The sequence below is a fragment of the Hetaerina americana genome, unplaced genomic scaffold, assembly GCF_022747635.1.
Source record: "Hetaerina americana unplaced genomic scaffold, ioHetAmer1.1.p SCAF_11, whole genome shotgun sequence".
Classification (NCBI taxonomy): Eukaryota; Metazoa; Arthropoda; class Insecta; order Odonata; family Calopterygidae; genus Hetaerina; species Hetaerina americana.
This window is the reverse complement of record NW_027286181.1, coordinates 28804648-28832300: the sequence shown is the minus strand read 5'-3', so window position 1 is coordinate 28832300 and position 27653 is coordinate 28804648. Positions and strand designations below refer to the sequence as shown.

The 27653-nt window shown below is 39.0% G+C and overlaps 2 protein-coding genes and 3 non-coding genes across 7 annotated transcripts in view; 2 read left to right on the top strand and 3 right to left on the bottom strand.

Moving 5' to 3' along the window:
- The window catches only part of LOC139700989 (lipid storage droplets surface-binding protein 1-like), a 45371-nt gene extending 29840 nt beyond the window's left edge, over positions 1–15531 (bottom strand). Inside the window, exon 1 of one of the 2 annotated variants that reach the window (XM_071599536.1) lies at positions 15314–15531. In XM_071599536.1, coding sequence (XP_071455637.1) covers positions 15314–15325 — 12 coding nt within the window. In that variant the 5' untranslated portion in view covers positions 15326–15531. The remainder of the gene's footprint in view (positions 1–15313) is intronic. The other variant, XM_071599534.1, reaches the window with a different exon arrangement.
- Positions 2437–2524, bottom strand: TRNAY-GUA (transfer RNA tyrosine (anticodon GUA)). Its single transcript is given in 2 exon segments — positions 2437–2472; positions 2488–2524. It is a non-coding gene; the product is annotated as a tRNA-Tyr (tRNA).
- Positions 9986–10074, top strand: TRNAY-GUA (transfer RNA tyrosine (anticodon GUA)). Its single transcript is given in 2 exon segments — positions 9986–10022; positions 10039–10074. It is a non-coding gene; the product is annotated as a tRNA-Tyr (tRNA).
- Positions 13638–13711, bottom strand: TRNAI-AAU (transfer RNA isoleucine (anticodon AAU)). Its single transcript has one exon. It is a non-coding gene; the product is annotated as a tRNA-Ile (tRNA).
- Positions 15532–26489: 10958 nt separating the features above from the next.
- The window catches only part of LOC139700988 (probable E3 ubiquitin-protein ligase HERC4), a 37736-nt gene continuing 36572 nt past the window's right edge, over positions 26490–27653 (top strand). The window contains exon 1 of one of the 2 annotated variants that reach the window (XM_071599532.1): positions 26490–26558. The gene's annotated coding sequence lies outside the window, so the exon portion shown is untranslated. Of the gene's footprint in view, positions 26559–27425; positions 27589–27653 lie in introns of those variants that run through there. The other variant, XM_071599531.1, reaches the window with a different exon arrangement.

Genomic DNA, 27653 nt, shown 5'->3' with positions numbered 1-27653 from the left:
GTGAAATTTCCCAAAGAAGACGAAATTAAAATAGATCACATACAGGGCATCGAGTTTAAGTAATACTCCCCCATTTCAGTTCTCTGTTATTTAAAAAAAATATTGCATCAACCGTCAAAATTTCAACCCCACCATTTTTGCTTCCAATGACAACCCTCCATGACGAACTTTGTGGAGAGAGATAACAATACAATATCGCCATCACATTCCCATTCTACCGCCGTTAAAAACTCCTCCCCCGCCTACCTCCCAAGGCGCCCGCCTTCGTACCCGCCAAGGCGTTGATATATGTGTTGCAATAGTAAGAATAATACATTAATCTATATTCATATCTAAACACAGATACGGTACATTCCAGTGAAACGCTGTAGAACCTCCACCTTGACCAACAACCAACTTGACATTTTTCCTCCCCGGCATTACTGTTCTTCGCAACGGTTACCCATTTATCCACCAATAAGATTTAAGCTATGTGGAAAACACCGGACCCAATCGTATGTGAATGTACCCAGATTCCACGCTTAGTCCCAGCACTTGATGCCACAGCACGGTGAAACGTGTCTCACCAATGGACATGAGTGGAAAAGCACTGTTGTACCAATGCTTTATATGGAAATAGAAAGACTTCCTCGAAGCGAAACTTAAAACATTTGGGCTAATTATGTATAGCTCATCCTGGAAGCCGCCACGAGGGCATGTGGTAGAGGGTGTTAGATTTGATTTGCTGTTAAAGTAATTAGCGATTAATTTATCATATATTATGTTTCTCACCGTTCTGGTCTCGAATTGAGCGAGGGAAACAGATGTGTGTGTTTATATATATATATATATATATATATATATATATATATATATATATATATATATATACATTTTTGTACACATACACACATGTATCAAAAGACTTAATGCGAACAATACCACATTTGGCCTTGATTGGGACCGGGACCGTGGCGAATGATTTTTACACTCTGACATTGTTGCATTGAAATGCATATTAGCGGATGACTCCGTTAAAAGTTACCGTTGCGTCATATCCCGCAGTAGAGTTTACAACATTATGGTGAATGGATTAAGTTGGGAGCCCCTGGAAACACGAAAGTATAGCAAGCAATACTAAGACTTTCCTAAACAACATCCACAAGTTTTCTATAGGCACCGATGGAATTATAACTACCCAGAATTACATAGGCACACCGGACCACCAGTATAAAATATGAGAGATAGATTACAGCTCCGACAGATTCAAGTGGTCAATAATCTCTTCCGCGTTACATAATTATCTCAATATCATAAGTGACGACTCAATAAATTTCTTAATTCGATAGGAAAAAATTTAAACTTTTACTCAAACACATCCAGTATTGTATGATGTTGGTAGGCAAGTATGTATATGTGAAAGTCTTCGTGAGTTAATGCATGAATGCAAATATATGTATGTAGTAGTGCATATTTAAACATCAATGGCTAGTTTACTTACACCCCCAGGCAGACACCCTTGCTGGAGTGATTTGTGGATGTATATGAAGATTATTATGCCTGGGACGAAAAAATTATATTAGTTTGAAAATAAGCAGATACTTTCCAGGTAAAAACAACTGATTCATTATCGATAAAACGAAAGATTAAACATTTTGATCATATATAAATTAACAGTTTTCTTGGAATAAAAATTATCATATATCCGTGGAGTCATCTTTTCGCATTCACCGGTACAAGTATAGAAGATATCCGGTTCTATTTATTCACATTCAAATATAGATTATTCTCGTTCAATAAAAATACAGAGAAAAATTACAGCAAGCTCGAAATAATGTGCCAGAATCTCCTATACAATTGGCTTTGCAAATGTTTCCTATTTCACATTATTCATAAAAGAGTCACTGCGGCATAATATTGATGACATAAAATGTTTCCTTCGATGATACGTCGGCGCTGTAATCTCTATTAATTTATACTGGTGGTCGGGGGTATCCATGTAATTCTGGGCAACAATAATTCCATCGGTGTCTATAGAAAAGTCGGAGTTGTTTACGAAAGTCTTAGTATTACTTGCTATCCTTTCGTGATTCCAGCGGCTCCCAAATTAATTCATTCACCCTAATCATAACACTTACTCGCTCGTCGCAGCAAATCTTAACAAGCCTAGTGTACAATCCAAGAAACTGTGGGAGATGCCGCAACAGTAACACTTTACGGAGTCATCCGATAAAATGCACTTCAATGCAATTATTTCAGGGCGTTAAAATCATTCGTCTCGTTCTTTAATCACCTGTCGTTCGAGAAGGTTGCCATTCTTTATATTCGTCCAATACAAATTCAAAGAAAAATTACTGTAAGTTCCAGAATATCCTATACAATTGGCGATGAAAATGTTCCCTCTTTCACATTAGTCTTAAAAGGGTCATTTCGGCAATATAGATGGTATAAAAAATTTCCTTCGGGCCGGATTTGAACCAGCGACCTAAGGATATCCGTATTTTCCTTCTACAGTCTACCGCTCTACCAACTGAGCTACCGAAGGCACATTTCAGTTCTTGAAATAGTTTGAGACTCCACTAACTCATGTACGAATATCGCATCAGTGAATTTTATGTACCACGAGAGAGACACGCGAACAATTGATAAAGATTGTTAATCGGCCTGAAGTTACAATTAGAAAGAAAGAGCGACTTTTAATAAATTTTGGTAAAAACGTCTCCTTTTTCGAGTGGGACCGAATTGGCTCTTTCTTACGAATGTTTACGAGCCGATGGAACCGCAAATTGCAGCCATATTTATTACTTTCCAAAGCCACGCGTTTCTAATATACAATGACCGGTATGGGTGGGCTTTCACTCACCGAGACAGTTTAAATTGCCCGTTCGGCCAGTCAATGAACGTTCCGGGTTCGAGTCGCGGAGGTTGCTCCCAGTGTTCACCCGAACCCACAATTGGAGTGCTACGTGGAGAGCACATAAAGTGGAATAAACAGACCGTTGGATGAAACTATGAACCCCTTATCGACTTTCGTGAATAGAATAGGCTAATGCCGACGCCGATTTCTCCAAACCCTACCTTCATTCTCTGAACATCGTATCACCCATCTATCCCTATTGTGCAAATGATATTAACGGTCAGTCGCATTCCCTACCGACTAATTAACGTTTTCTTCCACACATCCGAAATGCTTGCATTGTATTCCTAATGTGTCCTAACCTAAATGAAGTGACAATTCTGGTTTTACTCAAACTTGGATCCATGATCGAAGTGTTTAGTTTGCATGGCGATTATATTTTCCCAGCAGCACAAAATATTTTGATGTTCCTGAATGAGTATTGCATGCCTTTTTTCTTCTTGCATTGATAGTTTCAGAATGAAACCCTCCATTGCACCCGACGCGCTGAAATCCCGGTTATCCGGATACATTTTGTCCATGCTACCACATGGTATCCTAACCTTTTTTAAACGAATCGCGACCGAAATGGCTATACTTAACTTCCAGAGGATTTAGATGATTGAGATTTGAACATAATTATGGGAAAAAATTACCCTGTTTGTGGCAAAATGCCGTCATGTAATGTAAAGCGCCACAAAGTAAATAAAATACGAAAGGAAGAGGAAAGAAAGAGGAGGAGATATCGGAAGTAGTAAATTGAAATCCGTTTTTAGAAGGATATGCCGACAGTTATTGGATGAACATCCGATAAGAATAAGATTTTATATGGCTCTAAGGGTAGTTGGAAATGAAAGAAGCCTTTCCTTGAATTTCGATATAAAAAGTGTTGTATAAGACTGTTTGCACGCCCAAAAATTCTCAGATGCCGCCGAAAAATTTCAAAATCTTACGTAAAAGCAACTAACTAATTTCGATTTAACATCCAAAAACAACATTCAATATTTATGACCGCATGGCTATGATTTGAATGTCATTCATTTTGGAATAAAGTAGGATTCTACCTGATTATTGAAGACTACGCTGCATGGAAGACCACTCTCTTTAATGGGTTTTCTTATTAGTCTTCCTAGTGTAATGATTGGAGTAGTTACTACCAATTGTAATATCGTAATGTGAATGATGGATGTTGCCCCGTTTCTTCGTGCACTTTCAGTCACCCAAGCTTAATGTTTTTTCGGCTACCAGGTTTTCCTGGGAAACCTTAGCGGTACAGGGAAAGGAACTGACCCCCCTATGAGTGAATTTCACACTCCGTCAAGGGCTTAGTAGTGCGTGAACACTACCATAAACCACCAACCGACCAAATTAGTGTTGATTACTGTGTTTTATTTATATACATGTACACACACACGCGTTCCAGAATCTCCTTTTCAATTGGTGGTACAAATGTTTCCTATTAGTCATAAAAGAGTAATTTCGGCATTATGGATGGCATAAAAATTTTCCTTCGGGCCGCATTTGATCCAGCGACCTATGGATATCCGTATATTCCTTCTACAGTCCACCGCTCTACCAACTTAGCTACCGTAGGCACTTTTCAATTGACCAAATAGTTTGAGATTCCACTAACTCATGTACGAATATGGCGGAAATGAAATTTCTTTAGCATGAGAGAATCACGCGAACCATTGATAAAGATTGTTAAGTGGTCTGAAGTTACAATTTGTGCTCATCTGGAGACATAACTTAAAAGATTAAATAATAATTATATATATTATTAGGAAATCTACCGGTCAAGGTAGGTTTTTGGATGGACACAGCTACTAAATAAAACATTTTGTGACTCCTAACAAAACACAAAATCCAGCATCCTATTCTACATCAGGTCCCTCTTCAGCTCTGAGTACTTTCTTCCTCCCTTCATCCCGTCCAACATCCCCATCCTGTTCCTGACCCTTCTTCTTTTGCCTAACATTCTCCCCTCAATTACAGTTTCCAACATCCCACTGCCGGCCAATACCCCCTTCATCCACTTTTCCTGCCTCCGTAGGATTTCTCCTAACAAACCCCTCTCTTCGCCCACCATACCAAGTACTTCCTCATTTGTTTTCTTCTCTGTCCATTTCACCTTCTCCATTCTTCTCCACACCCACATTTCAAAACCCTTCAATATATGTCTATGCTCCTGCTTCAATGACCACGTTTCCGCACCCTACATAGCTACGCTCCATATCAAAGTTTTTACGAGTCTTTTCTTAACATCCTTACTCAAAGTCCCTGTCATCAACTCCCTCCTCCTTGTGAAAGCCTCTTTGCCTAGCGTAATTCTTCTCCTTACGTCCCTACTACTTTGACCGTGTTGGTCCAAAACACTACCGAGATACGTGAACTGTTCTACCTGCTCCAGTTTTTGTCTCCTATTTAAATGATTAGCTTAGCCTTTTTCTTTCTGGAAAATCGCATAACCTTCGTTGTATTAGCAGAGTGTTTTGATAGGAGAGACAAAGAAATGTGTCTATTCTCAGTCTCTGTGCATCCAAAAGCTACATAAACGGTAGACCACCTAAATACGAGGCACGTAATTTGGCAGTGCCTCCATCTTAAAGCGGCCGGAGTACGCATTAGTAGAGGAGCTAGATTTGTGAAACGCTGTTATGACAAACTGAGTAGCGTATCAAAATTATTAGATAATCTAGTTGGGAATCACTCATGGAGCGAAGGTTAAATTACAGATTATATCTTGAAGGATTTCTCTTTAGCAATGATATTGGAAATGCCTATCGTACTAAGGTAGGCGAAATAATGTCAATTAAATTAGAGAGATTAAGTGTAGAACACATAGATTTAAGATGTAATTTTTTTACAGATGATTCGGGATCAGAATAACGTTTTCCGCAAAGGGTAAAAATATTCGGGTCAACATTAGTCTGGTGTATATTCAACCCCTGCCACACACCCTAGTAGTGACTTGCAGGATACACAAAAAAGCAAAATTAGGCGGGCTCACGTTCAATGCAGTCAATGAACTACCGGGTAGCATTCTATTCATGCAGAACGGACATTTCACAAATACGGTAGATCCACAATTTTATTTAAATGTCACCCTATACTTAAGGGCGCGTGTCGGGCGGCACCTTATGACGACAACCATGTAGCAAGTTGAGAGGGAATGTAACTTGTACGTTCCTAATATATATCTTAGCGTTTCCGCCTTGGGTTGTCGTCGTGAATAGTTCGCGGGAATAAGAATGTTTGAATCTATCCTTTCGACTGTTTGTCTTTCCCATTCTGTGACAACAGTCTGTTCAACCTATGTAATTGGGGCTAGAAGCACACATATTCTACCATGGCCATACGAAGTGCTGACTCTGTTTAGGGTCCTCATTGTGCTGAAGTTGGAGTTAGCTGGCTCCTTCGTCTCGCGGCCGACATCGAACCCGGACGGACGCGCGGTCGCTCGCTCACCCATGGATCGGTGGGTGCGTGTCCTAATTTTGGCTCGGTAGGCGGTTAGCAAACACCCTCCCCGCGTATTGAGTGTTTGCATGCGAGCCGTGAGGAAAGTTTTGGCGGAAAGGCAGGGCGCCGAAAGTCGTCACGCCATCCTCACTCCAGGGGTGAGAGAGAGCAGACAATGAGCGGAACAGCACACGGGATATTTAGTTCATCGATTGGGCGGACAGGGGTGGACGCGGCAGCGTCCGTATTTCTTCAAGGAACCCTACAAGCCATCGCTTGGGTTAGTAGGAGGGAAATTTCCCTCACCAGGCAGACAATATCAAAAATTAAATTTTTCTTTAATGTACTAGTGAATGATAAATATGTGAAATTATTAAAAAAATAGGGATTATGTCAACCACAGCTTCAGTAACTTATAGTGGTCCATGCTTAATTTGAAAAACTCTCCTGTTTAAATAGTATTTTTGTAATGCCCAATAGATGATGCATAGGCGTGAAGGCATAACCTGAATCCCAGTGGATGCTGGAGTAATACACGTAACATGAAACAATGCCTCACTGAGAGTGAAAATAATGTATCTACATCATGGAACTCATAGTGTGTGACAGGGAATGATTACCACACCTGGGTTGAAACATCAGATTAAAAATGTTTGCTCTATTGTTAGTTGCCGATACGTAATACATGTGTATTTAAATGAAGATAATGCAGGGGATCGAGATATTGCGGTGGCCATCGTACTGGCTTCCCACTCAGCCCGGGTTCGAATCCCGGCGGCATCGAATATTTTTCAGAGGTATCCCGATCCCTACTTGAGGTGCTTTGTGAAGGTGAAAGTGAGTACGCCGTCCGTCGGATGGGACGTTAAGCTGCGGACCCCTTGGCGCCTTTCGTTAAGAGCAGACAAATGCCGACGCCGGGTTTCTCTCCACCTTTCATCCTTTTCTATCCATCCCTAATGGCGCAAAAGACCTTAGCTGTCGGTCGCCTCCCCTAAATACTACTACTACCACTGAAGATAATATAAACCAATGCAATACGACATCTAGGGCAAAATACACCTCTATGCTTGCGACATGAGTTACTAGTAACAAAAAGAACTCTATCATCGAAGGGTCAGATAAAACAATGAGGCCACAGATAATTTTATAAATGCATTTTTTCTCAAAGCGCGGTGTTTTGCAGTAGTTTTTACAGGTATGCAAGATGCCATTAATAAGTAAGCATCTCCTGTAAGTCAGTTCGTTGTACACCTTTCCTTTGGAAGGGCCGGGGGAACAAATGTGTGAACAAATGTGTGGGAAGGTAGAAGCGGAGAGTTTAAGCTCCTGCCCTGAATTGATTCGCGACTGACAAGGTCATAATAATATTCAATCGGCAATTTTTTTATCAATGCAAGCCTGGTGGCGGAGCGTCTCGGGCTGATAAAATTTCAATCGGAATTGAGGTCACGCATATCGATGACGAATCTCGCAATTACTTCCAAGCGACATCAAAGTGAAAAGTCCTCTTTGCCGGAATGCTAATATTCCTGTTTTTTTCAAACTCTTTATCCACGGTCTGCCATAAAAATTTGGGCCCAATTACCAACTACAAATTCATCTACACAATAACCCGCTATCACCCGAGAGGGATTATTAGTGCCAGCCGTCAAACATAAATATGAACTTTTACGTTGATAAATATGATTTTAGACGTGCATTTACGCATTCAAAAGTTTAGGGAAATAAAATTGCAACGTCCGCGTATAGTTTCATTTTTCACGGCCATGGTTTCGTTTCGAGGTAACAAAATCAAGCAAAAAGTGATACGTTTAAATTCAGTTCAGAGTGCTATTAGTGGAATGACCATGACCTTGTGCTGAGAAAATTAATAAAAGCACTGAGAACGTCCATGCCATGTTTCCAAACGAGAAAAATTCAAACTAAGGATCTTAGCTAAAAAAAAGAGTTTTAGGGGGGAGTGATAGAGAAAATTTCGTCCAAGGAGGCCGAGGTGAAACTTGACATAGTGATTCATATCATGTCTGTGAATAAGGAGGTACCACACGAAGAGATTTGCATGCTGGGAAGCGATAAGTAACCATGTACGAGGGTCATCCGGAAAGTAGTACCCGTTCGTGAAATAAAGACACAAAAGTAAATATTAACAAACATAAAAAATTTTATTTGAAAGAGGATACTTTAAACTACTTCTCAACATAATCTCCAAGCAAATTAAGGCATTTGTCATAACGTGTGACAAGTTTCTGTATTCCTACTGCATAGTCCTTCGCCGCCAGCTCATTGAGATACGCGAGGGACCCATCTTGCACAAATTTTTGCATAATGCAGATGGTGTTTAACAATTTCATGAACAATTGTTCGAGAAACATTGGGAAAATGCTCACAGATGTCATCAATTGTGACGCGCCGATCGTTCCTCACGAATTCGTCAACTGAGCTCACCAGTTGGTCTGTAATGACAGACGGTCTCCCCGAACGCTCATCGTCGTGTGTGTTCCCCCTCCCCATGTTGAAGTTGCGACACCACCGCCGAACAGACGACTCGTCCATTACATTGTCTCCATACACCTCCTTTAATTGGCGATGAATATCACATGGGCGAACGTTTCTTGCATTGAGGAATTTAATCACTGCCCTCACTTCACAACTGGCGGCGTTCTCAATTTTTTTAAACATTGTAAACAATCACAGAAACAACACAGGCAATGCTAGCGTCACGCAACTTGGCTCAGAGAAGGCAGACAAGCCACTGAAGCTATCTGACCTCGTCCAGCGGCTACTCGCGTCGTCAGCACTTCATGCGGCACGAACGGGTACTACTTTCCGGATGACCCTCGTAGTTCGGAAGCATTGGGAGTGTCGTGACTTAGCCTTTGGGTTTGGAAAATTGTTCCGAAGGACAAAGTGGAGATGAGACCAGAAACATTCGGAGCACCATGCTAGGGGTGATTCATGAAAATCAAATATGGAAATTTAAAAAATAATTGAGGAAGAACACAGGACAGGTAAAGATGCTGAAATAACCGAAAGGAGATGAAAGAGATAGATGGACAAAGATGGAGACATTGGACACTGGAAGAAAATTGAAGAGAAACCCGTGATAATAAAGTGAGAGCCTTGTGGAAAATTACGAAAAACGTAAGAATAAGAAGTGGCCTGTCGGCGAACGGATAAAAATAGGTAGTGACTGGTTTCTGCGGGGAAAGCAGAAGGTATCGTAGCCAGTTCGTATTAATTCGAGTCATTCTATTTATTAAAAAAAAGTATACTCTCCTTCCTTCTTCTGCCCCGCTTACCCAACATTATTCCTTCTGTAATGACAGTTAACGACCAAGGACCTTTTAATATTTCCTCTATCCGTGGTCTCTGCCTTTTTCTGATTTCTCCCGGCAACTTCCCACCCCGTTTTAAAGATCAATTGTACCTAAGTAGTGGCAAAAGAAATAAGTAGTGGAAAAAGAATTAAAGGTCACTCTTTTGAGTTTGGTCTCCATAGAAGCACAAATTTCAATTGCAGACCACATCAAGCTTTATGTGTGCGTCCTTTTCACGTGCTAAGACAAATTTACTTTTCCTACTAATTACAAACGATATTATCAACCATATGAATAGTGCGCCAAAAATTCCTTCAATGCATTAAGGCCTTCGGTAGCTCAGTTGGTAGAGCGGTGGACTGTAGACGGAATGACATGGATATCCATAGGTCGCTGGTTCAAATCCGTCCCGAAGGAGTTTTTTTATACCATCCATTTCGGAAAAAAGTAATCGTTTTGTGGCTGAATTTGTTATTGGAAATATTTGTTATGACGGGTGGAAAGAAGCTAATCGAAATTTAGGCCCTTCTGAAGTTTTTCTCTGAATTGAAAGAAAACATTTTTTTTACGAGAACATTTGACACCAGATATCGTAAGTGCAGAAAATGAAATGTTTAATGTAACAGATAATTTCTTTTAATCGGTAGAGAACTGTAATCGTGCGCATAATTGAAATAATGAATTTATCACATTTTAACTTAAATTTATTTATTATTTATCGGCGATGTACTTGCTTATTCTTTGCCCATCCCTTTTTTTCGTTGTAGACATAATAATGTCAATCTAAATCTTAACAATACTCAGCAAGCCGCCGGAGGGCCTGAACATACACTTCTTTCATTCAAGGTATTTCTAAATAGGTATCCAAGGTAATTCTACCTATTTCAGGTAGTTTTTGGAAGGTCCCTAGAAAGCATTACCTTCTACATATCACAAGAACTTCCTCATTCTTTTTCCCAAAATATTTCTTTCTTCATTTTTTCGTAAATTCTGCCTGCCCTCATGCTATCTAGAAAGCCTATTTTCTTCCTTCCTCTACCTCACTTTACCAAAGTTTCCCCTTCTATCGCTGTCTTAGATTGCCCACCACCTCCTAATATTGCCTCCATCCACATTTTCGGCCTTTTGTGGATTTTCCCTGGCAACTGTTCGCTCATTCTATCTAAAACCTATGCGTTCGTCTTCCTCTCTAACTTATTTTCCCCATTCTCCACGACGCCCACATTTCAATATAGGCTCTCTCTCTCCGATCTAGACTCATCCTCTGGCCTCCAAGACGTTATGGTGGTTTTGCGGCTAAATTTAACAATCTTTACTGATGACTGCTTAGCATATTTGCTAATTGTACCCGTCATCAATTGTCTTCTTCAGACAAATGCTTCTTTCTGCAATGCAATCCTTCTCCTGATGCCCTCATTACAATCCATTTTTTTACACTAATATACTGCCCAAATACAAGAACTGATCGACTTGATGTAGTTTATTCCTTCCTACTTAAATACATTTTTATTGAGTTAGGCTTGAGAACCTGATGTTTACGAGCCTTTTAAAATGTGGTAGGCGTTCGAACGGATTTTTTATTTAAGAAAGTATCGATATCAAGGCATATTATATTCACTAACCTTGAGACAATTTAGACTCATTAAGTTCTATCATTTTCGTGATACCAGATTGAATCATAATTTAAAAACTCTTTGATTGATGATGCCTTATATGAATATTATGGTGGAGACTGCAACAAAAAATATATCTTATTATTGAGCGTACAATGGAAATGTGCAACATTCAAAAGAGGTAATTACAAAATACTATTCAGAACTATTTTAACCAATTAACAGAGGAAGCTAGATGGGACTGGATAAAATATAGTATTTTCATAAGCGACAAATGCTGCGAGACAACTCTTTTTGTCTTGAAAGCAAAATCGATAAATCATCTGGATTTGAATAATAATATTGGCAAATTTGACACGACAATGTATATCATAAATATTCTTTCAATGGTCTACGCAATAGTAATTTTCCAAGCCTTCGATCAAAAGAGAGCCTGAATTATCTTAGGAAAAACGTCATGTAGATGTGGAACTTGTCATTATTTATGACTTCGCTATTCGCCTTATTAATTTTCGGCAAAAATAATCTCTCACATCAATGAAATCATTAATTATCCAGCTCAAATATGAGTATTAGGGCGAAAAGGTATTTTGTGACAAAATAAAATGGGTTAGAATATGACCAAAAACCTGGCGAGTTACGTCTCAAGAGTTATAATTACGAAAGTGAACATACAGGACATACAGGCACATTTTGAGATTGCAATTAGTTTGCAATTCTACTAACTCATATACGAATATAGCAGAAGTGAATTTTTGATACCATGAGAGAATCACATGAACCATTGATCAAGGTTGTTAAGTGGCCCGAATTTACAATTAGTGCTCATCCGGAGACATACCTGTATAAGAGGATCACTGAACAAGTTGAAAGAGAACGTTGATGAAATTTCCAGATGTTAACGCGAGATAAATGATAATAATATTTTTCGGGAAAACTATAAACGGCAACGTTCTTTCCTGCATCTTCAAGTGAGATGACGAAGACGTCAGTCATATGGGCGTACGTATTTTATTCGAAGGTCCCCGATACCGTATCCGGCGGCACTTTCGCTAGTTCAACGCAGATGTTCTCGAAAAATAAAACTTTTTAGCAATAATTCCCGCAAAGCATACTTCCGAAAGGATAATTTAAAGGAAAAAACTAACAATGCCGTACTTGACACCTATCTCCATAGTACCCTAAATTTTTTATCTTACTTTTTGTTTCAAGTCCTTTTTTCCTTCAGTTCACTGAGGAGGGCTACATTTTAACCGAAATACGCGTATCCAACGCACACTCTCATCTTTCCCTGTTTTTTGCTATCTTTGCTCAATTTGAGTAATATTCTTCCAGTAGTGAGACCCTTTTTGAATGTGTGAGTTATTGTATTCCTGAGTGCTCATGAGTGTACCAGCTCTGTTTGTCCTTATTTGTGGTACTTATTCAAAAGTCACGGATAGTGTGCATGTGTTCCTCAACCCAAGTATCCTTAATAGAGTCCCTTTAACCCTGTGAAGGATCCCAGTTGGGGTGGATTGTTTGTGTCTGTAGTAGGTCCTGGTGATGAAGTAACATTCCCTCAAACTACTGCAGAAGGGTGTTCAGGTTTAGAGGTTGTGGTTGGTCATTGTCGTGGAATTTCTTTTCCCAGAAACCGAAACAACAAAAAATTTTGTTGTCATTACGGGACGAGTGGTGCTTACTTATTAAGGCTATCGGATTTTTCATTTTATTTTGTTAATTTACGAGGCCGTAGAGCTCAAGTTTCCTTGAATTTAGGACTTGAGGTAACATCAGATGTTAATTTATATTTCAACAATATGCGATGGTGACGGCAAAACATAAAAAAATGAAAACCATAATATGTCCAGTCGAGAATTTTTTTCATTCCTCATAGGTATGATGGACTCAAAAGAAAACAAACGAGAATAGCATATTGGGGAAGGAGGGAAGGTTGTTGTGAGAAATCTGAAGTTGGGCGTTTGGGGAGGAATAGGATGGTCATGTTGGATGGAATGAAGGATGGAAATAAACATACGGAATTTAAGAAGGGTTCAATTTAGTGGGGTTATCATGGCTATTCTGATTATTCGAATCTAAGATGTGTAATGAAATTAGCATAATACCCATTCAATTGACCAGCATGGTAAGACTCATATTTATCACCGTCATTTCTAAGAGTCCACTTAGGGCTACACATTCAAGAAATATCAAAATTACGGCTACTCAACATCTATATGCTTCCACATTAAGTTCGTGCCCATACATAAGCTAACGTAGCATGAAAGGTAGACTAAAAATAGGAACAACAAAGTTTCCAAATGTAAGTTTACTCTAATTTCGCCTGACATAGCAACACGATGCCCTCCGAATTCGGAAAAAAATTGGCCCATGGGGGGATCGAACCCGCGACCTTCGCGTTATTAGCACGACGCTCTAACCAACTGAGCTAATGGGCCAGCCGGAACCTCGGCAAGGATTCTTCCAAGAAATCACACCTCCGACCATGGTGGCTTTCATATAATCAGATAGTTCAAATTGAAATTGCGCATCTTTTCACTGGCTACGAATAAATAGCAACTGAATTGCTATCAGCAATCGTCATACATATTAATAAAAGTTTTCCCCGAGATTTTGGTGCAAATAGTCATGGAGGAAACCACCTCAAGGACGTCACGCTGTGTCGTGTTAGGTTAGGCTTAGAAGTATTGTTAGCATATGAGCCCATCCAAGACCTACCTTAGTCGGTAAATAACCTTATCACTAGGTAACTACATAACGTCGATGCGCTTTCCGGTTTTGAACTGCTTTGCACAGAAAACTCGTGGGTTGATTTCAATGCAATTTTCATCACCGCTTTACCTTGTTCCAGCTCCCGTATGCTCTATTAGGAAAACGCATGGACCGAATTCAATGCAATTTATATCACCATGTTTATTTCCTCTCCCGTTTTTCATAAACAAGCAAAAGTTAGCCAGAATTCCTCTAGCTTGTGCTACTGCAGAATAATTGGAAAAAAATACCCGTTTTCTCCTCTCCTTGCCGTTGTGCAAATTTCGGCGTCGGCAATAAACTCAACCGTTCATTCCAAAACACATTTCCAAAACTTCGAGATGCTTAGACAGGAGAGTTGAACGCAAGAAAATGAAGATATATGAAATATTATCACATTAAAAAAATGTTACAATTTTTTTGAGGAAGGCTAAGGTAAACATAAAAATGGAGGACAAAAATTAGAGCAGGTGGCACAGTGTACCAATCGTTGAAGTGTTTTAAACCAATATGGTCAAAGTAGTAGGGGCGTCAAAAAATAATTACGTTAAACAAAGAAACGTTTATGAGGCTCAAGTTGATTAAGGGTTGCTGAATTAGCGTCTTAAGAAAAGGTTAGTAAACATTTTGAAATAAAGCGTACGACGCGGAAACTCGGTCGTTAAGTCAAAATGACAGGCGTAGAATGGAGGTTTTTGAGATGTGGATGTGGAGATGGATGGAAATATTAAAATAGAGGGAAAGGAAAATAAACTAACAAGTGCTAGGCATGCTGGGGAGGGATTGAGAATGCTTGGCTTGTTTGAAAGGAGGAGAAAATTGATTGGCATGTGGACGGAATGAACGGTAGCAGAATGTATGTGGTACCGGAGAAGGATTTATTGTTTCCTCGGGTCAGGATGTATTGGACAAGGCTAAGAAACGTAGTAGTATTTAGTTATTTTACATCTAAAAACTACCTTAAGCGTACCGAATATAAAAATATGTAATTTTGTGGTTCAACCGTCTTGATATGCGTTGAAATTAAAATACTTTTCAAGAAAGTCTGATCATTAGATAATCCTACATCAAAGTGTGTTTTTCATTGAAAAGTATTAGTATTGAATGAATGTAAAACTCCAATAGCCGTAAACAGCAAAAACTGTTCTAGAAGACTTTTGTAAACTGTTTACGGCTATTGGAGTTTTACATTCATTCAATATTACTAGCCGTATGAGCTCATTTCTATCAATAAAGTATTAGTAAATCACCCTTATTTCGAAAGGATAGCGTTGGAATTATACACTTACCTTATACGTCATGTTTTCAGTGCTTCCGTTCCCTTCACTCCACTGATGTCGACTGGTTTGTGCCCTGCAGAGTGGATCAAAGAGAGAGAGAGAGACGTAGCCGGACACTAGCCGACGATCAAAAGCCAAAGGGTGAAGTTCTATAGATTGGAAGGTCGAGGGGGCGGGGCGGGGAGAGGATTTTGCGGTCACCGGCCAAGGGAAGATGGAGAAGTCCGAGTTTTGTTGAGATGCATGGAGACTGCAAGATAGGAGCGGAATCCCAATGAGAGGTGTTTGTATGCGTCTGTGGCGTTGCGTAAGAATGGAATTTCTAAATAAAACGGAAAAGAGAGTCGTTCTGTGACCACGTGCAGAGGTCGCGGATGGATAAAAGGGAGAGCGATATTTAATGACATGATGTCATTTGTGTGGTGCATAGCCAGTGCTTCCGGATAAATCATCTTCCACAGAAGAAAGTTCCTCCATTTAAGGAGGTTAACCAGCGATAGTCCTATGTTAGGGAAACGTGTTAAATCCATTAATAATTTTAGTGTAAGAATATCAGTTTTATATCAGTACTAAGCGTGAAATAATTAAACTTATGCTTTAATTTATACTCACTAATGCTCTTTCCTAGAAACCGTACCTCTGTCAAATTGCACACCTATCTCTTATGGCGCAAATAACTTCAGCTGTCCAGATTTCCCGAATAACATCGTTGGATGTTCAACAATTCTTAAATGTGATCATAAATTTTTAATTAGTATAATTCACTGTGCACATTTTGAATGTAATCTTCTATTGTTAAATCGCGGTGTTGAGTGTGCGTGGTACCTACTAGCATAATTGATTTAACTCCAGTATTGCGTCAGCGGCGGCCGTTGCAATTTTAAACATGTTGAGTTCGCTTGCACCTACTTCGGATGATGAAAAACTTTCCACAAAGGAGTTTCGGCACATTAGGGAACAAGAAAAATTATTCCCAAGAGGCCGAGTCTGAACTATGGACGGGACGAGGAACACATTTTATATTTATGTTTGCTAGATATACAGCAACAACATTAGTGATGAGCCACATTGAGAATCTATAAATTTGACTTTTTTGGTATTGGTGATACCATAAGTTTCCACACAGAGCACTGCTGTTTGCTCTCAACATCTACATTATATAACCATGCTTCATGCGCAGTGACAACCTTCGAAAGAAACTCCTTTTATCCATGCAACATCCATTTCAAGTGTGAATAAACCAGCATGTGGACGTCCTGTCGTTCGCAGTCTGGGAAAATCACCGCCATAAACACTCCCTGCATGCAATTAATATATTGATACCGTTTTGGAAAAAATAAAATTTCCCATAGTGCTGTTGGTGTTACTCGACGATTTACTCTCACAATGGCTGCAGTGGTGTGAATGTTTACTCCTTTAAGAGCAGGGACTACAGCTCCGGATCTATCCCTCTTTTAAATTGATTGTCCCCTCTTCAAAAATTGTAAACCATCTCCTAGCTAAGCTATAGGGAGGAAAAAGCCAACTCTAAACCATTTGTATCCTTGCATTGGTATCGGCTGACGGTTGGTTCAGGCGAAAGCAAAATCTCACAATTGCGTCGCGTGGTGCTCCACAGGCCAACTGAACATGCTTCAATTTGCAACGGCTGCCGCTGTTCAAATACTTAAGTCAAATCAATGAAGCTTTTGCCACATATGCGTTGGACATCATGTTACATTATTGTGCTGACTATTATTATTAGGAGCATTAGTTTACCGAATTAGGCTAGATTTTTGTTGCGCCCTCGGACTTCACATTGCAGTAATTTGGAGCCCGAACTAATATGACGCAAAAGATCCGTAGACCCTATACTAAATATTACAACAACTTATAATTTAGCTATGCCTACTTTCTATTCCCTTTAATTCCATCCAAAGTACAAATTCTTTTCCTCCCTCTACCTCGCTTTCTCAGCAGTCTTCCCTGTATTACTGTCCTATCAATACCATTGTCCCTCGCTATCTACTGCATCTATTTGTCTTGCTTTCAAATTTCTCCCAACAACCCTCTCTACCTTGCCTGTAACTTCATCATTTATCTTCCTTTCCGCACATTTCATATTTCCCATTCTTTTCCACCCCCGAATCTCAAATGTCTCCAATATAAGTATCTGCTTGTCCTCCTGCATCAACGACCAGGTTTCTGAGCCATATAAAACTTAGTTCCATTTCATTGTTTTCGCTAGTTTTTTTTTCTTTGAAGCTTTGATTAAGATAACTACCATCAACTCTCGACTATGTATAAACACTTATTTAGCCAACGCAATTATTTTTTAAATGTCTCTCTTAATTTTTATTGTCTCCACCACTCTGCCCATTCTCATCGAAAACGCTTCCTAAATAGATGAACTGATGCTAACTTTATAGAATTTTTAATTAATTCTTCCATGATAGAGTATGCGAATGAAACATTTAAGATCACTTGTAAATGAATCGCACTCGTAGTATCAAAAGTGCTCCTAAATGGTTCTTCTACATCTGCCTAAGTTATGAGGTTGATGACTCGGGGGTAGTTCGTAGTGGTTACAGGTGACACTCGGTGGGTAGGTAGTAGATTGGGGCTTTTTGGTCACGCTGTGTTTCTTGAAAGCAGTGACCTTCTTCGTGGATTTCTTTATATCTTAAGAGCACATTCATTCGCATAACCTTAGGCAGTAGCTCAGCTCCACGCGTGGTCGGTATAAAGAGTGGAAAAACGCGTTCCTCTTCGCGAACCAATATTTCGACGCCTTTCTGACTCAGATTTTCCGGGGAGCAGGCTCGGCCGCGTTTGATAATGGTTCTGTGGAACTATCCACTTAGTCAGGAGCCTCTTCTGATGTCAACCACTGTATTGAAGAAGGTATTCAGACTTGTTAGCTAGCCTCGAGAATTTCCAAGAATAAAAATCATTCTCCATCACCGAAATTCGATGAAGAATCCTTGGCATCCGGCCAAGTGCCTTAACCAGATAAACTACCTAGAAGTCCTCTTACACTATGAATTTCGAATATCTAACGGTTTGAACCCATTCTCGGCGAAAGATTCTTACACTGTGAAGGATTCGCCTCTTGGGTGCATATCAGGCTCTTGGATCACGAAGTTGGATTAATTGCCGACTTGGATGGCGTGCAGCGTAGAGGAGCTTAATTTGAAAAACGTCGTTGTGATAAACTAAGTAGAGTATCCAAAATTTTGGAGTGGCTTGGCTAGGAATCACTCACGGAGCGAAGGTTAAATTATAGATCGAAGCTCTTGCATAAATTGGAAGGGACTCCCTTTAGCAGTGATGTTGAAAATGTATCATTACCCCCATCGTACTACGGAAGGAGAGATCATGTTAATAAAATTAGAGAGATGAAGTGTAGAACATAGAGATTTAAGATGTCGTTTTTCCTACGGACGTTGAGGGATCATAATAGCATTGTCCGACCACGGTAGGGTCATGTTCGGGTAAAAATTATTCTTGTGTGTATTCACCTCCTGCCACACACCCCATTGGTGGCTTGCAGGGTACATGAATAAATAAACAAATCAGGTGGTGACTCCGTTAAAATAACTGTTGAGTAATTTCCTGCGGTTATTTGCTTTTTGATAGTTTGTATTTTAAAGACTATCTCTTAAGGATAACAGCCTTGCGTGTCATACTAGCATTAGGAACTCAGTATATTTTATGTTGGTTTAGCTTCGTGGAATTCGATAATGATGATAAAAAGTTACCTGCTTAGTTTTCATGCAATTTCATTATATTGTCGAGCGTGGTTTCAACGTATACCCTTCATTTTCAAGACATGTGTTGCAATGCTGAGCTGTATACGTTCAAACCGCTGTCCACATTCAAATCGCTTGGCAATTATGAAGCATCTTGTAATCATAGTTATGGAATTCCACAAAGTTAAGCCAGACTCAACGTAATATATTTATTCTTTTAGCAACGGGTATCCATCGCCAAGAAACCTGTCGGAAACCATGGAATTTTTGCAAGGAGCAATGCCGATTGCAAGAAAGTAAACACCATTTAGAAATTACGATATATTTTCTATAATGGTTGATATCAATGACTTCCTATAAGTAAAAATGAAATGCAAATTACTAAGGGGCCCATTCCTTTATGTTAATTTTAATGCATAACTTTCATATGAGGATGACCAAAGTAAACTCCCTCTAATAGTCATTGTTATGTAAGTTGACCCTGGGGTCTGAAAACGGCAATAAATTTGAATGGTTGAACCGTTTTTCTAATTAAAGACGTAATCGGAACGTAAAGAGTAATCACTAGGCTTCCTAATTCTCGCTAAAGATTACTGTGAAATTTTAAATGTGTTCTGGATTGCTTTGAATTTATTGCATCATATTAGAATGTCATTATTTTCAAAATGTAGTTCGATGTCGGAGGTTTCTCTGAGAATTGAGATATCTCTTTTATTTCTTGTTTTTACTGAGACTTGTGGTTGTCGCTAGATGAAGAGTGCCGCCTGTTGCTGGACAGGGGTCATGCGGCGAAGAAATATGAGGACAGGATAGAATTAACTATAAAAGTGGTTATTTACACCAAATTAATCCTATGATTGAAGTATGTTTATGATGATTTGAAGACTGGTGATATAATGGTCGTGACGTTACTGGAATTAATATAAAGAAATATGTACTCTGGCAGGGGGAATTTAATCAAAAATATCTTCTCCCAATCACCCTTGTGGATAAATATGACTTTTTGGAAGAAATAACGATTTCTAAGACGGAGTTAATGATGTTGTCGGACAGTAATCGTTCTCGGAGGCAATAAGTTTAGGTATGCCCTAACACGGGAGTGGAACAATGTCGTGAAATCAAACGGTAGTCCTTGGGAATTTTTTATTCCCGTGATAATAAGCGATTTGAAAGACAAAACCATCGCACGTTTGTAAACTACAAAATCGATAGAACAACACGTGTCAGGATCATATCCGACGTTGATTACCACGGCATTGTTGTTATCGCGGGTGAAACCAGGACGAAAACTTCACTATCTGAATAAACACAAAAAATGGATTCGGTAATAAGGGGAGGGTTTTGTATGAGATTTATTTTACGATTTCGAAACATTTCTTTTTCCAATTAGTCATTGCTGTAGGATTATTTTACGGCACGAGGAAAGCTATGTATGCTTCATAAACGAATAAATAAATATTTTGGACCAAATGTCTTAATGTAAAGTTTAGGATCTGAAGGCGAATGAACCAAAGTGCTGCAACGAAGTGAACATGGTTTTGTATCAATGAATCTAAAAATTAAATATTTTGCGTTCATGATATCTCTTGACAAAACAACTCAATTTCGCATAAAACAACCATTTTCCTTTGGTTATACATGTATTAATTATCCGGCAATAGAAGAAACAAACGCTGAGAACGAATATGTTTGTATGGAATCAGGCGAGCGTTTTTTGATGAATGGATGATAAATCTGAAAAGAAAACGATGATATTAATGACGAAAATCATTTTAATGATATTTTTATTTATTCCGAGGTCACATTCATTTAATTGCCTAAATTCCATTAAAATAAGGACTTGGCTTAGTATAATTCTTCGTGACTCTTTGCATGACCTGAAAATTCGTCAGACTATATTTTTTCACAATCAAATCAACTGCATCCATACACAAAATGATTTGTCTGGGACTTAATTTCGTGAAAACATTTACTTACTAAAATAAAATTATAATATTGTAAACCTTTACGTTACTTTTCGGCCCAGGTTTAGATGGTCGGAAATCAATGTCGAGGAAGGATTTATAATAACTCGGATGGTAGTAAAATTTGAGTGTAAACAAATTCCAAGGTAACGGTTTTCTCTTAATTTCTAGTTGTTATGATGCGATGTAAACATTGTTATCAGTCAGACGAATAGTTAAACAAAAATGGGATGGATTTCGATACAAACCGAGAATTGAAGTACGACAAATTGTTACAATTATGATTGGGGAAATTTCCATTCCCAGAGGAGCCTAAGTAAACCATCTCTTCGTTAATATTTACAGAGTAGATGTACTTACCATTGAAACTTACTTCTTTGCCCTGATTAATTGATATTATTTCTCAAAAGGATTGTTCGCGTGTGCAGTACCTGAAAATATTTAGACACTACTAGTTATAAATATGACGATATGTGTGCGACTTTCGATATGTGAGAAGTCTTTGTAATTTTTACTAGCTCCCCATTTGTTTTTTCAATCGTCGATTTGGACGCTAGGTCTCAAAACAGCTATTAACAATTGTATTTCATATTATAGTGATTACAAGGGGCTATTAAAAAACGATTTTGTGTTGTGGTAATAAAAACTGAGGATTGATTAATTATTAAGGCCCGTAATCTGTTTAAAAGCCTTAGATAGTAGTTTATTTAAGGAAAATTTCGAGATTGCACCAAACTTGTTTTCCTTTGTGTGCCCTTCGGAACTGTAAGTACATTTTTCTCAATAAGATTATTGACTGCCTATTACGGATCATTTTTCCTTTTCCTTTCAATTGAAAATGAGATCTTGCTCCGATACTTAAATGGAACCTTAATTTTTCCTGACAGGGAAATATCGATTCGCCCCTCTCAGGACCGACGGTAACCTACCTCAATACGGTGGATTTGGCCGTGATTGGGTCGACATGGTTTCGTGTAGGGCTTTATTAGGTAACCCTGGTCCGTTTTATTTTCGCCACTATGCTTATTGATTTCCATTTACTCCTGAGCTATCCTCTCGCTGTACTATGTGACCTTCGTGAGGAGTCTTCCATCCTTTAGAAGGCCGCCGGACGGCCCACGTCCCACGAACCGGCCCAGCCGTGCGACCTCCCGGGTGTTCCGCATCTTCCCTGCGGCAAATTGGCTTTCTCCAATTTCTCTGAGAGCAGCCCTATCTGGAGTAGTAGTAGTTTTGAGGGGAGGCGACCGACAGCTAAGGTCATTTGCGCCATAGGGGATGGACAGGAAAGGATGAAGGGTGGAGAGAAACCCGGCGTCGGCATTAGCCTACTCTTTACGAAAGGCGCCAAGGGGTCCGCAGTTTAACGTCCCATCCGACGGACGGCGTACTCACTCAAAGTGCCCTCCACAAAGCACCTCAAGTAGGGATCGAGATATCTCTGATAAATATTCAACACCGCCGGGATTTGAACCCGCGTCCTCTGGGTGGGAAGCCAGTACGTTAGCCCCCGCACCATCTCGATCCCCCCCCCTATTTTGAGCAGAAAAGGAATATCACCGAGAGGTCTTATGTGTGTACTCGAGGAATTTAGGCTAGTGTACTGATTCCCCACCCACGAGGACTTCAGGACTTGAATTTCGGCAGGGAAAGAATTTTTCAGAGAAATTCCAAATCCTGTTTGTCTAGATGTGCAATGTGGAGAGCACTCCAAGTATTTCGTTCGTCGAATGGAACGTTAAATTGAGCGTGACCGATTGGGACTTCTTTCGTCAAAAGTATGATAATGCCGACGTCGGGTTTCTCTTCACCCTTTTTCCATCTTTCTCTGAAAAATCCAACCTTTTCTAACTTACCTACATACACGGGCTGTCCCGAAGATATATATATATATATATATATATATATATATATATATATATATATATATATATATATATATATATATATATATATGTATATTTTACGGTAATCTACCGGTTAAGGTAGGTTTTTGGATGGACAAAGCTACTAAATAAAACATTTTGTGACTTCTAACAAAACACAAAATCCAGCATCCTACCCTATTTCAGGTCCCTCTTCGTCTCTGAGTACTTTCTTCCTCCCTTCATCCCGTCCAACATCCCTATCCTGTTCCTTCCCTTTCCCCTCTTGCCCAACATTCTCCCCCCTATCACAGTCTTCAACATCCCACTGCCGGTCAATACTCCCTTCATCCACTTTTCCTGCCTCCGTAGGATTTCTCCCAACAAACCCCTATCTTCGCCCACCATATCAAGTACACATTGTGTATATATATATATATATATATATATATATATATATATATATATATATATATATATGCATTTACATTATATATACATATATAGTGAAATAGATCAAAGTACAAATTACTAATATTCTTCAAAATAACACTCATGTGCATCGACACGCTAGCCGCGGTACGCTTCCTGGAAGGCGTCGACGGGATCCTCGTTCAGGCACCTCGCTCACCCCTCTTTGACGTTATCCATCGTTCCAAAATGGTTGCCTTACAAGCTCCATTATATTCTTGGGAACAAAAAGAAGTCCGTTTACCACATCGAAGCTGTAGGGCAACTGGAGCTGAATCGCCAACTTGCGCTGGGCCAGGTAATCGGGTCACGAGGAAGGCGGTGTGGGACGGCGTGTTGTCGTGGTGCAGCCTCCGGTAGACAAACATTTCTTTCCTACTGGCGCGTTGAGGCACAAACTCGTTGTGAATAATGCCTTTTAAGTCGTAAAAGACGAGGTGAAAGAGATTATTCATTATTCATGTTTGGGACCAACCCTGTAATTTTAATGGCGCAAATGACCTTAGATGTCGGTCCCCTCTTCCTAATAAGTACTACTAAAAATCAAGGGTTGTTACCTAGGGCAAGAAAACCAGGTATCGGTAGTACGATACTAATAATTAGGGTACGACCCCAAGATGGCGATATGACGGTACTAATACCTTGGGCAAGAATCATAGGTATTCCTCGATAACTGGACACTGGTAGAAACCCTCACTATTTGTTTACATCATACAGTGTATCAGGGGTTAATACCTAGGGAATTCTATGTATTTCTCGGTGCGTAGTAACCGGTACCAACCCCTGCTATAAATTAATCAAAAAAGTCTCTTTCGAAAATTTGATTAAAACTCTAATTATAAATAGACTTATTCAGGAAAGAATCCAATCTCTTAGTAGAGGAAGTGATTTTCACAACCGAAATATATATTTGGAAACCCTATCTGAAACTAGCGGTAGATTAAAGTACTAATATATATACCATTGATAAAACCTGAAGTCCAATAAACAAGTGTTTTCTCCGTAAAAGTTTGGTTTCTTTTGATGCATTCAGTCGTAACGACCCACTTTAGTAGCCGTTCTAATTTTGAAAAAAAAATATTGATTAACTATTCCGAGCAACACGTGTAATATCCTGAAACAAATCTTCGAACTAACTCAATTCCACACTTTTTTTATCATTGCTTCTATGAAATCCGCCTAATTTAAAAATAAATGAATCACAGTAAATATACATGTGCAGGCTTCTGTGTATCTGCAGATTTGTAAATGTAATGCAAGGTTATTGAATGTAATTTAAGGTGAAAAGGATATCATAAGAAGGGATATGGTTTATCTGCCCGATATGATTTACTTGAATTCAAGAGGCTGGAAAGACGGCGAGATAAAGTGAATTTGCGCAACCGAATCGATCGTAAACATATTAATGAGGTGAATAAAATGGGCGGAAAGGAAAACAAAGGAGGAAGTGAATGGTGGTGGAGGAGACGAGATTGTTGGGAGAAATCCCAGAAGAAAGAAGTAGGCAGAAAAGGTGGATACGGAACATTTTGATTGGCGATGGGCTGTTGAAGACTGATTGATGGGAATACGTTTGACAAACAAGGAAGGGGAAAATGTAAAAGCATGTTGGACGGAATGAAGAAAGTAAGGAAGTATGCGGAAATTAAAAAAAGGGATTAATTGTAGCGTGAGGTGCCAGCTTACCTCTTTTAAGGCGAAGCTAAGAAATGTAGAGGTTTCTAATTTCGTGTTCACTCATAACCTGACTTAAACCGTAGACTACCAGTCAGTACAAATGGCTAATAGATTGTATTTGCCAAAGGGAACGCCCTAACAATCACTCTATCTTAGTCTCCCACTGAATTTGAGAAATTTCCTGGTTATGAATCATTCGTCTTGACTGGTATTCGAACCCGCATTCTCTCAATATCCGGTCGATTGCTTTATCCCGTTATGCCTGCCGAGGCTCTCCTCTTTCGCCATTGATTACTGCTCGTATTATGCCTACTACGTATTATGCTACTCGTGCCATTTTATGCCTAACATTTTAATACGGTGCACACGATTCATTTCAGTTCATCTCCATGAATAGATAGTAGCCCCTCTCTCAAAAGTGAGTGGTGGTCTTATGGTGAGGAGTCTGAAGGTGTCAGCAATTTTTTTGAAGTCAGGTTGGTGGTGTCTTTCCAGGAAGAGAAGAGAGGTGGGTGACAATTGTGCTTATTTAAGGCTTCCCTTATCCCTCATTCCCTACGTTTCGCTCTTGTCTGCATGACGAAATGCGTGAGTTTCGTTTCCATTACCACTATCAGATCCAACGAGGGCACGTTTAGACGTTAGCATTTTGCAGAATAAGGGTTGATAAGGAACCGCAAATTCATGGTCTAAAATTTTAAATACAGCGATTTAATTGGAGGCTGTCCAATGTTTTAATATATCCTAAATACGAACTTATCTAGAGTTGCATCACCCCCATAAAATTTGAATTTATTTATCGGTAATTACCAGGAAACAATTCCAAAATTTTTAACGATTGTATTTAACTGGAATGGTGTAGTTTGAATGAATAAACATGAAAATTGTTCACTAATGGATTCATTCTTCCGCCTGTACTATTTATCCGAGGGGCGGCTCTTAAGAAGTTGCGGGGAAAATTCTTTTGGTCTTTCACTAAATGTCATGAAATAAACTATCGTGGTTTTACGAGTATAATTAATGGGAAAGAGCTAAGTTGAAAAAAAGGTTTTTCTTATCTCGAAAATAACTGGGAAATTTTCTTTCGAACCAATTTAGGATGCACATGCGATGTATGAGATGACTACAAATGATTGCAAGATTATGAAAGAGACTTCGTTAACTTGAGTTCAAATTACTGGTTCAACAGAACTGCTCATTCTATGGGTGCTTATTAAGAGGATTTCACCTAGCTCAAGAGATAGACGATCCTCTTGATGTATTTCAAAGATAGCGCGGAAGAACAGAGAGAAATAAAGACGCTATAATCAATATCTGGCCCCAACTGCGCATATTTCGTTGGCTAATTTGGTGAACTGAAGGAATGACGAAAGAAAGAGTTTCTGTGAAACCACAAGGTAGATCCCATCCAGTTTTATCCCGGCAAAATCAGCGAAGGAACGCCAATGGACAGGAAGAAGGAGAAGTTCATTCCGATATTTTTACGAAAATCACAACAGGAAAGTAAAGGAGATGAGGTCAAGAAAGCAGAGAGGTTGAAAACGAGGTGTGTATTGTGACTGCTCATAAGAAAAAGTTCAAAATTCGCGTTGCCAAAACATCAGGATAATTATGTGGTGCTTACGACCTGTACTTTAACTGTAGACTGACACCGAAAAATGGTGAGATACCATCACATCAAGGTAAAAAGAAAAAGTGAAACACGACATTATAGTAGTAAAAATAGGGTCAGTAAACTTTTATCCATGCAACTTTGTTTAATTTCAATAATAGGCAGCTGTTACTTGATTATGTATATTTATTTTTTTACATATTGTAGTCAGTATACATAAATATCGTATGCATTTAAAATAACCCCTGTAGTAATCAACAACATAGGATGTGCGTATGTATTTCTTATTAATTTGACCTTAAAAGCCTTCATCAAAGGTGAACAATGATTTTTGTCTGTTATCCTCGAATAGAAGAGTAATCGGTCAAATGTATTGCAATTTTTTGAGGTGTTGCGTACAAGTGATGAAGGCATTAGGTCTTCCCGTGTGCGGAGTTGCCTTGTCATCATCATTAAAATAATCATATACAGTGCATTGTTGAAAGCTTTGACAAATAATAAAAATTTAATTAAAAGGAAAGATCGACAACAACATTTGAAATGCATTTGTATGTACGAAAAATTTCGAAAGCAGCATATACACTGTTGCGTCAAACTTTTGGGATGTCATATTTATATAAAATTTAGTTTTTGACTGAGAATTAGACCCAATTGAAAAGAGAAGAAAATTTCAAATGTTGTGAATGTGGCGACGAACAGTAATATCACTAGAATGTACGTCAAATTTGTTTTCATAATTGGCGGTCTGATTTATAATCCGTTATTCTTCTGTCCGCAAATTACTATCTCTTGAAATACGTCTTCGAGCACAACGTGTAACATGTTTTGAAAATATTTTCGTGTAGATAACATTGCGCAGGAATCAGATATAGTGGTTATTTTCTATAAAATGCTATATTATTTCATTGACCGCATTAAAACAAAGAGATCACATAGAAATCCTCCGATTTTATACTCTCCCAAGGTAAATCATGTAACCTATTTTTGTATTATGATTATTCATCACATTTTTGCGTTTTGAAAGTGAGA